This window comes from Archocentrus centrarchus, chromosome 7, assembly GCF_007364275.1.
Source record: "Archocentrus centrarchus isolate MPI-CPG fArcCen1 chromosome 7, fArcCen1, whole genome shotgun sequence".
NCBI lineage: Eukaryota > Metazoa > Chordata > Actinopteri > Cichliformes > Cichlidae > Archocentrus > Archocentrus centrarchus.
The window spans coordinates 1,480,631-1,490,807 of NC_044352.1; the positions used below are offsets into that span (position 1 = coordinate 1,480,631).

The 10,177-nt window shown below is 45.8% G+C and overlaps 1 protein-coding gene across 1 annotated transcript; it reads right to left on the reverse strand.

The window, feature by feature from the left end:
• Nucleotides 1–246: 246 nt before the first annotated feature.
• On the reverse strand, nucleotides 247–9,317 carry commd7 (COMM domain containing 7). The gene is made up of 9 exons (XM_030733125.1): nucleotides 9,159–9,317; nucleotides 7,404–7,457; nucleotides 7,092–7,194; nucleotides 3,200–3,256; nucleotides 3,072–3,109; nucleotides 2,193–2,283; nucleotides 1,488–1,537; nucleotides 1,363–1,411; nucleotides 247–417 (listed from the first exon to the last, which is right to left on the reverse strand). Exons 1-9 carry the CDS (start codon nucleotides 9,237–9,239, stop codon nucleotides 341–343), a joined length of 600 nt encoding a protein of 199 aa, XP_030588985.1. The 5' UTR covers nucleotides 9,240–9,317; the 3' UTR covers nucleotides 247–340.
• Nucleotides 9,318–10,177: the final 860 nt, after the last annotated feature.

Below are 10,177 nucleotides of genomic sequence, written 5' to 3' on the forward strand. Positions count from 1 at the left end.
TTACATTTAGCCTGTTATTACCACTAATTCCTATTTAAGTGATATTTTCACTGAATCAGCAGGAGACAGCAGGTCTGAACTCGATCAAACCGGTCTGGTGAGGTTGGGTTTCTGATGGAAACACCAAAATGTTCCCACTAAGTTTCATCTTACTGACAGACGAGGCCGGTGATCCTCGCCATTCCCACACGAGCCCGGAGGAAGAAAACAGCCGAGAACGACTCCGATGATGACGGGTTACTCCCCCTTTATTGGCAGATTTCACTTAAAAATTATTGTAAATGAAGTTTACACACACACATACACACACACACACGCGCACACACACACACACACACACTCAGCTGAAACAGTCCATGCTGGCCTTGGCTCGCTCCATCTCATGCAGGAAGTTGTAAAACTGAGGCAGCGTCAGCTCTGCAGAGACATGAACAATAAAAAAAGCAACACTTCCTGTTAGAGAGAAAACTGAAAAACTCCCCACCTGCAAGAACAGGCGAGGAAGCTTTAAAATCAAATTTAACACGAGCACAAATATCAGACTGAAGGTAAAACGATCCATTTTTAGACTTCAGGTGTATTTTTTCCCTGCCGTCAGGAGAGCCGTCCTGAATTTACGGACAGCCTCGCAGCCATCAGACCCTTCAAGGAGTTTTCAAAACTTCTAAAAGACCTGAAGGTGTTTGATCGATGCGATCGGACATGTGAGTATCAAAGGTGTTCGTCGCAGTGCCAACACACGCCTGCTTTCCAGAGTTACTGTGACCCTGAAGGAATCGGGGCTATAAGAGGAGCCAGGTACAAGGACACCTCTCATATGCTCCCACATGCTGATACGAGCCCTGAACACTTACCCACAATGCACTTTGTGGTTTTTTCTCCAGCGAATGCACAGAAACAGACCAAACATCCAGGCACTGATGCTGGTTACATTTATTCAGACTATCATATATGAGCCCCCATCCTGCTGCTCACAGCTGGCTGGAGCACATTTAGTTTTCAGGGTGGGGCTGTTTGATTTGTTTACAGCTTAAATGTGTGTGTCAGCCCTGAACATTCACGTGGCCATCGCCTTAATTCATGAAGCTGTGAGGGCCCCCCCCCAGATGAGTTCCTGTTTCTTTTCTATAACATCTGCTTCCTTGCAGCAGCGTCTGTCCACGGTCTCATCCATCATCATAAAACTACAGTTTATGATCTCCTTTGGCTTCGTCCCACCTTCTTGTGCCCATTTCTGTTCTTAAACATCAGTGCTCTAACTGTAAATCACAGCTTCCTGTTATCGGCCGCAGCCTTCCTGCTGAGGGTCACGATATCTCGTGTCTGCGGTGTGACGGCGTTAAAGTGTGCGGCCTCACTCACCCATGTAGACGTTTTCAGTGGAATTCCCCTTTCTGACCACCAGCTTCAGCTGCAGACACAGAGTGTGTTCAACAAAAGCGAACAAAGAGGCGAGATAAGAGTGTGTGTGTGTGTGTGTGTCATACCTGCAGAAAGACTGTGCCCACTTTCTGAATTTCACTGGTGCCAACAGTCACTGTAAGATCACAAAACACAGCCTGAGCCTTCAGAGCTGATAAAACCTTCAGGAGCTTCTTTCACATTTAAATTTCCTGCCTGACCCCCTCAGGATCAGCTGGTTTGTCTGCAGTAACTTCATTCACCTTCGCGCTGTGAATATTTTCATGGTTTCTCAGCCCTGAATGTTTCACATGGATATCTCCTGGACTCGTAAAGTTACGAGGGATCCAAAATGCTGAAAAAGCGCCCACTGTGCACTCTTCATAGGTAAACCTGCACGGCTTCTTTAAACATACTGCAGTCCAGCTGATTGTGGGGGTCAGGTGTAGAGACCCAGCTGGGCTTAAAGGGCCCCTCTAGTTGCTGCTTTTCCTGCACTTCCTCTCCCATTTCTGCTCCTAACCTCCTGCCATCCCTCTCTACTGTTAGCTGTTAAATAAGAGCATAAAAGATGATGCTGACAGCTCTGGTATACTTCTATCCCCTGCAAATGTTGACTGTCATTACATGTGAAACGACGAGGTCTGATTGGCTGCACAGGTCCGAGGAGTTTAAATGGAAATAAAGTGCAGACTGTGAGTTCAGGGCACGGGCGTCCTCACAAATAGACTGAAAGTGAACCTATAATTTGAGCTAAATTTGATGCGAGCTCTGGTTTCGCTCCGTCTTACCTCCAAACTTCCACTCCATGTCAACCAGCTGGTTGACCATCAGAGTCTGTCCGAGGGCGAGCCTGGTCAGCGCTGCGTAGTGCTCCCCCCACTGCAGGAATACAGGTACAAACGTGAGACTCCTGAGCTGATGAAGGTATTGATTATCTGATAAGAAGGTGCTTGGAGAGACTTTTAAACTCTGAGTAACCAGAGCAGTACGTGTCCAACATGTGCTGACATGTGTGTGAGTTAGCACCGGTCCAAACAGTTATGACACACACACACACACACCGGGTGTATATGGAACCCACCATGCTGACTAGCTAAGTCACAGCTAGCTAACCACCCTCATGTCGACTGTTACTGTAAGACGTGTGTGTGTTCGTTACACACACACGTGTGGGAATGGCACTCTGAGGCCTTCTATTAATGAGCAGTTAAATCTGATGGTTCACGCTCGAGTCAAGTGTTTGTGAGCTGCAGCCTGACGTTGCTTCCAGTCACAGCACGGAGAAAATAACCCCAGGACACACTTCCACCCTCAGCCTGTGACGTGTTCATGCTGCAGATGTAAATAACGCTGCAGCGTGTAGCTGACGACAGAACAGGAGCAAAAACAGAGAACATTTACTTTAATGGGCGGTAATTTTACCCATCAGTACATCCTGTAATGGCACAAAGCAAATTCATCTTTGCTTTGTGCCATTACAGGATGTACTGATGGATAAAATCAATAATGACTGACATGATGTATAACTTATTAATCACATTAGCTGGGGAAGTAGCCCACAGATCATTGGTAGCAGTGGGAAAAATTAGAATTGTAGCTCTGAAAGTGGATTTAAAGCCCTCGATGATGTCTTCATCAGTAACAACAGATCAGTGAATTTTTGTTACCTGCTGTGAAAAGTGAGCCGCCTTTTCCCCGTTCAGCCCTGAGAAATGACCAGAGGAAACAGGTTTGGCTTCATGAGCAGAAATGTTACAATAAATCACTGAGAATCTGCAGCCCTCTCAGGGATTACCTAATGTCAGGAGGTCTTCTCTGATCTGATCTGCTGTCAGGTTTTTCTTCAGGGCTCCTGAGGACAAAACAGACACGGAAACCTTCCTGTTACTGTTCATAACTCAACCTGTCGAGTGTCAGGTTTTGAGTGCCGTGGGAAAATACTGTGGAGGTATGCACACATATAAATCAGTGTGGAGACCAGAGTTACTACGGTTTCATATTTTGAATATATTTACATTTATTTTACCAGGAGGTCCCACTGAGGTCAAATCTCTTTTACAAGAGACACGTGGCCAGTGAAGCAGCAGTGCACACAAACATCAAATGCAGCATACACAACATGACATGCAGACACCCAGGACAAAAACACACTGGATTAACACTCTTAAGCTGAGGACATGACACCCTGATGCAGTATATCACTCTAATAAATCACAGGCAGAAAAGCTGAATAAAACATACATACCCCCCAAAACACCCTTTCAATGGATTTACTATCAAGTGTAAAAATACTAAAATGATCAGTTTCCTGTGGATGAGGAACATAAACTTTTTTGTGAGCATTTAAAAGTAAACAGAGGAGTCTGTAATGACTGAATGCAGTTTTGTACTAAAGAGAGAGCATTGTGTGTAAACCATGGTATCATCGGCATAGAGGAGTAGTTTCACTTAAGTGTATATGTCATTTATAAAAAAGAAACCAAGCTAGGTCCCAAAATGGAACCCTGTGGGACGCCTTTAATTAGCTCCACAAAGCCAGATTTAGGGCCCACTGCAGAGACACACGGAGTTCTAATGCCATTTTATTTATTATTTAATTTAAATTAGTTTCAGAGTGGGTTTGTTCATTTCTGTTTAGTTTTTAAAGAAAATTCATTTTTTATTTCTATTCAATTTCAATGCAATTCAATTATATTTATATAGCACCAAATCACAACAGCAGTCGCCTCAAGGTGCTTTATAAAGTAAGATAAAGACCCTACAATAACCCTATGAGCAGCACTTGGTGACAGTGGGAAGGAAAAACTCCCTTTAACAGGAAGAAACCTCCAGCAGAACCAGGCTCTGGGAGGGGGGGGTCATCTGCTGAGACCGCTCTTTTTAATTCCTTTCAGCGTTAGTTTTCAGTATGTACACGCTGGGATTCGTCACAGAGAAGGAGACCCCGACAGAGACACCTCAGTCATGGAGACGTCTCAGTCTGAATAAAGAGATGCTCTAAAACTTTCTGAGGCTGGCTGTATGGACAGTTTTACTAAAACTGAATGAAAACTAAAACTTTGTTTATTTTGCAGTTTTTGTTCTGAAGTCTATATAATAACCTTGAAGGAGACTCTGTAAAAATGACTCATTCATTAGAGTTGGACTAGAAAAGGAAAATCGCTCACACTCTTTTAGTTTCTCTTATTTATTTTTTTATATTTCCTGTTGCAGATCACATTTTATCGCTCCACTTCGGTCTCAAGTTTGAAAACAGAAAATCCCCAAAATATTTCACCCAGGTGTGAGGAGCACTAAAGAGCTAAACTTATCAGAAACTACCTGCATGGACTGCAGCCGGGCGGATCATCAAGAATGCAGCTGCACATCGGGGCTCCAGAGAACCCGAGCGGGAACAAAGGGAAGTGTTTTCCATTTTCCATTAATTTTCTCATGCTGGCAGGAATCATTCAGAGAAAGACAACATGATACGTGTTGAACAAAGTCTCAGCGGCCTTCACTTACACCTGTTCGAACCTGCTGCTTCCATCACACTGAACCAAACACTGACAGTCTCCTGGTCTGTAATATCCCATGTCCCACTGTCACTCACACATGTGCCTCAGAAAACTGTTACTGCAGGGAAAAATTTAAAGCTTGATATGCCCCGACTGTGTTCAGTGTTGCGGCATCAAGAGATAAAATCTGACACTCGGCTATAAATCAAAACTGGCCAAAACTCAACTCCTGTTAACCTCTGAACATGTGACCACATCCCACAGTGAGAAAAACACCGCAGAGGAAAAACAGACCGCTTTCTGCACCAGACACAGACTGTACAGAAAGATGGACGTAGCCACCATGTCATTGCCGGCTGGCCTCTGGACTACTGATCTGGTATTTTGGCCATCACTGGTACACACCCACGTTACAGTGTTGTCTGGTCTGTTTGTGCTTTTTTTAAATCACACTGAGAAAAGTACAAAAATAGGAGCAGAGGAGGCTGTTTCTATGCTTAAAATGAGTCACTTTAAGTCACTTTTGGGCAATAAATGAGGTTATGGTGAAATAAATATGGTAGGATGCTTTTATAAGGTGTTAAAGGTCTGACATGGCTCAGAACCTTCGGGGACCTAAGATTAACCTGTGTGCCGAGTTTGGCTGCTGAAGTCCTCGTGGTCCAGGAGCACAAACACCTGCAGTCCTTCCAACTGCCAGCAGGGGGCAGCTCCTCTGACTGCAAACAGCATCAGTTTTGGAGAAATAAAGTCCTTCATTGTAAACGTTAAATGGATCGGTACTCTACACTACTTTTCTACTCAAAGTGTGTTCCACTACAAGCATCATTCACCCAATCAAACACATTCATATAAACACTTTTATTTCTACACCTAAGCTCTTTTATCTGAAGCCCTCGCGCTCTGATGGACGCATCGAGGAAACTCGGGGTTCAGCGAGGATACGCAGACTGGAGGAACTGGGGTCGAGGACCCAGGACTCTATCTCGCCCCTAATAGTGCTCCAATGGGGCTGACCCGAGGACCTCCCAGAACCATCGACTCAGGGGTAGTGACGGGCGGTGCGCCGCTCTTCCTGGGCCAAAATTAGTTAATTAGTGATACCCAGAGAGCTCTCCACCCTAACCCCAACCAATCAGGATATCATTTTTGGTTCAATTCAATTCCCTTAATAAATAATCAGCTGGATCGTGTGGGTGTGTGTGTGTGGCCCACCTCTCATATAATAAGAAGACACAAATATTTCAGAAATCTGTCAAAAACTTGTTTGAAAATAAAAATGATGTTAAATATTCAGCAAATAAACTGAGTTCCTGTTTTCAGACCAATGTGAGCAGCACACTGGAGAAGGCAGACTTGAACCAACATTCGGACACTAAAACTCATTTTCCCGTTCAAGAATGCATCTTAATCAATAATAACTTGCTTTACTTCTTTCAGTAAATTTGAAGCTTCATGACCTGTGAAAGTGCTGCATGTGACTGTTTCTGTTTGCATCGTTACTAAAGTACAAAGGGTCAGAGAACAGAAACAGTGTGACAGCTTCAGTGTAAAATTGATTTAAATAAATTAAGATCAATAAATCTGTTCTTTCATGCTAATTTACAGGTTTTTTTCATTGTAGGAAATATAAAAATGTAAAAAAAAGAAAACTGTGGAGCTGGGTTTCTGCACGCTGCATCACATACATCTGTCTCGTCTCCTCCCAGGAGAGGTTTAAATCCGAGATGTCGTTATTAAGCGTTCCTCACTTCACTGAATCACTGCTTTATTAAATAGTTCTGCCAGGTCTTTGTAATCAGGGAGCAACAAAAATAATCACTCCAACTGAAAAGCTTCAAAAACTATTCACATTTCTCCTAAAAAACGACATTTTCACATACATGAATCTTCATGCACCTTTATCCACCTTCCAGTCACACCTACAGACAATGTAGAATCACCAGTTAAGCTAACGTGCACATCCTTCTTTGCATTACAAAGTCGTACACGTGCTCTGGTTCTACTCTCCACCTACAAACACTGCTGGTTAACAGGGTTGGGTTGATGTCTGGATGAAGAAGAAAGGAGGGGAAAAGAAAGCATCAGCAACACGATTCCCAACACCTAATCTGGGTGTGAGAGCTGAGAGCGCTGGATTTATGACGCCCGTGATTCAAGTGTCCAATGGATGATGAGTGTGTCTCCCACCTTGCGGCACCAGGAGGACGCTCTTCATCAGGTTCCTCAGAGGCCCGGCACTCATCCCGTGCTCCCCCGCAAACTCAGTGAGCTGCTGCATGAACCTCTCTGTCTGCACACACACACACGCACACACACACACACACACACACACACGCACACACACACAGAGAAAAATGCATGCATTCATTTGCACACGCACACAAAAGGGCAGCCGAAGTTTTACTTCGGTTCAGTTATCAAGGCTAATCACCCAGTCCCATTAACATCAAAATGTGTGTGTGTGTGTGTGTGTCTGTATATGTGTGTGTGTGTGTTCACCTCTTTCGGCTCCAGGAGGAACTGGAACAGAATTCCAATCAGGCGCTGAAACTGCTGCACACATGAAAAAGAAGCTGCTGTGAGAAACTTCACGTTTTCGTGCAGCGTTTCGGCCGGCGCGCCGATTCACCGCCGACACAAAAGGCCGCTCGTATCCACCATCTTACTCTTTCTACCCACAGTGGGTGGGAACAGAGGAACACAGATCAACCTGAAAATGAGTGCAGGGCTCCACCTTCCTATCACTCATGAAGGAGATCTCAACATACTGGAACTGCCTTGCTTGGCTCACCTAACCAAAGGAAGCAGCCCATAATAGAGGACAGTTTGGAGGGATTTCAGGCTGATACACCAACAGCTTCTCTTTGAAAAGGTTTTTAACTGCAGACTGAGCTCCGAGCCAACAGGACGGGCTTCGTTTTCTCTGGATACGTCCGGTCAGAGAGCCGTTACGTCAGGCAGAAGCTGGATTGATGTCATTTCCCTTCCCGTGTGTGAGGAGGCGCACTCACAGTGAGCCGGGAAGGGACTAAAGACTCAAATCACACCAGCGCAACAAATTACAACAACTTCAACTCATTTTTCATTTCACTGATTGACTGAGGGCTCAGCACAGCAGGCAGCTCCACTTGTTTCATTTGGCAGTTTCACATCTTTCCTGCAGCACTCCCAAAGGGATCTGCGTCTCCTCCTGGGATCGGACCAGGGATCTTCCACGTTAGGCTGTGTTAAACCACCACACCTCCACACTGTGGAGCCGCCACTTAAACTCAGTAGATTTATGTTCTGTTTCTACTTCTTTTGTTTTCATTTCTGAAGTTATCAAAGCACTGCTGAAGTCGAGCGTCTTACATATAAAGACTGCCTGCACCTTCCTCATTTAACAGTTACTGATGACTTTGTTTATTTGGGGGGGGGGCTCTGGCTGTGACTCGTGTGTGTTATCTGGTGTTTGGAGCCTCAGCAGCATTTTTGGATGCTCCTGGTGCTGATGAACTCTGACCCCATCAGTTTTCCTCTGACAGTAAAGTGGAGCTCTGTAGACGGATGAGGCGGTGACCTGTGCTGACCTGCAGTGACCTGTGCTCACCTGTGCTCACCTGTGGGATGAGCTGCTGATTCACAAAGAAAAGTGAGTTTGCAGAATAAACCCAGAGCCGGCCGCCTGCACAGGCTCCCACACAGTGACCTGTGTTAGCGGTATGTTAGCAGTAAGTGTTGCTCAGTTGAATCTCAGTCTTGTTTTTAATACTCTGGCCCACGGCTTCAATGACATTAATAAACGTCACTGATCCTTGCAGATACCTGGGCTCAGGTAAATCCAGGTTTCTTTAAGCAGCACTCAGGAAGCTCCTTCCTTCATGGTCTGACTCAGTGTAAGAAAGCCGTGAAAGTATTTTTGAATCAAACGCTTCTGTTTATTGTTAGTTGTTGTTGTTGTGCATGTTCACCGTGTTTGATTGTTGTTTGTGTAATCCTGGTTTTTACGACGTTATTTTGTAATAATAAATAAACCTTCCGACAAAATGACGCCACCCGTGATTCGTCAGCAGGCAGTCACGTGACTGAAGGTCTCGGCTCACCTGAGCCCGCAGCCCGTGTCTCCCTGCCGGGGTGGGGTACAGTGTAAAGCGGCTGGGAGCAGAGACGCTCCGTACACCTGTGCTGCGGTACCTGACAGCTCCGCTAACGTCAGCCCGGAGCTCTGACACTTCCTGTAAAGCTCACCTGCTTCGGTGAAACGTCCGCATTTACCTGCTCGTTCAGCTTGTTCAGGTTCTGGAAGTCGGTGCCCACAGAGTCCGGTAAAGCGTCTTTAGTGAAGTGAAGCTGCATCTTTCTATCCGCAGTCTCCCTCAAACAAACACACCGCTCCGCTCGCAGTTCCGGGTTCGTCGGCGCGCATGCGCACCAGGGTCAGCGTGTGCCTGCCTGAAAAAAAAAGATTTATTTAAAAAATGGTTAAAAATGGTTTAAAACTACATTTAATGGATTAAACACGTCTGTGAGATTTTCATGTGATTTATCAAATAATAAAAGTCAACAAAAAAAACGCTCAAATCTGATTTTTAACATATTATTTATAAAATAATCCAGTTCAGGGCGGAGCCTGTCCCAACTGCCATGGGGAGGGGGGGCCACCTGGACAGGTCGCCAGTGTGTCCACAGAGACCTGCGGCCAGTTTCACCAGCAGGCACTGTGGGAGGGAACCACAGAGCCACGTGGGGAGAACATGCAGACCCCCCCAAAAGAACCACCCTGGATTCAAACCAGGACCTTCCTGCTGTGTCAATCTCCCCTGCAGGCAGACTCATCTCCACCTGAAATGAGTCTGATGAGGATGGTGTCATCTTTGAACTTGAGGAGTTTGACAGACTGGTGGCTGGAGGTGCAGGTGGAGCAGAGCAGGGGAACCAGGGCTGAGACATGCTGCCTCCTGTCAGACAGGAAGTCAGTGATCCCCCTGCAGGTGGGAACAGACTCATTCAGCTGGGAGAGTCTGCTCTGCAGCACAGTCTGGACGATGGTATGAACTAAAATTCACATGAAGTTACCTGGAACAGGTTCCTGCAGTCCAGGCGCTGGAGGATGAAGTGCAGTGCCCTTTTAACTGCCGGCTCTGTAGGTGAACTGCAGGGGTTTGGGAGGTTAGTGATGGGACAGCACAAGGCGCTGACATGTCTTCATAACCACAGAGGTCAGAGGGACTGTAAAGCTTGTGATGGCTGATTTTTGGGGACGGGAGCAGCGGTGGAGGCCTTGAAGCAGGCTG

Coding starts and splice junctions, on each gene's coding strand:
- commd7 (XM_030733125.1), bottom strand. CDS start 9,239: ATGCAGCTTCACTTCACTAAAGACGCTTTACCGGACTCTGTGGGCACC. Junction 7,458..9,158: donor TGAACAAGCTGAACGAGCAG/GTAAATGCGGAC, acceptor TCATGTGTGCAG/CAGTTTCAGCGCCTGATTGG. Junction 1,412..1,487: donor TGGGCACAGTCTTTCTGCAG/GTATGACACACA, acceptor CTGTGTCTGCAG/CTGAAGCTGGTGGTCAGAAA.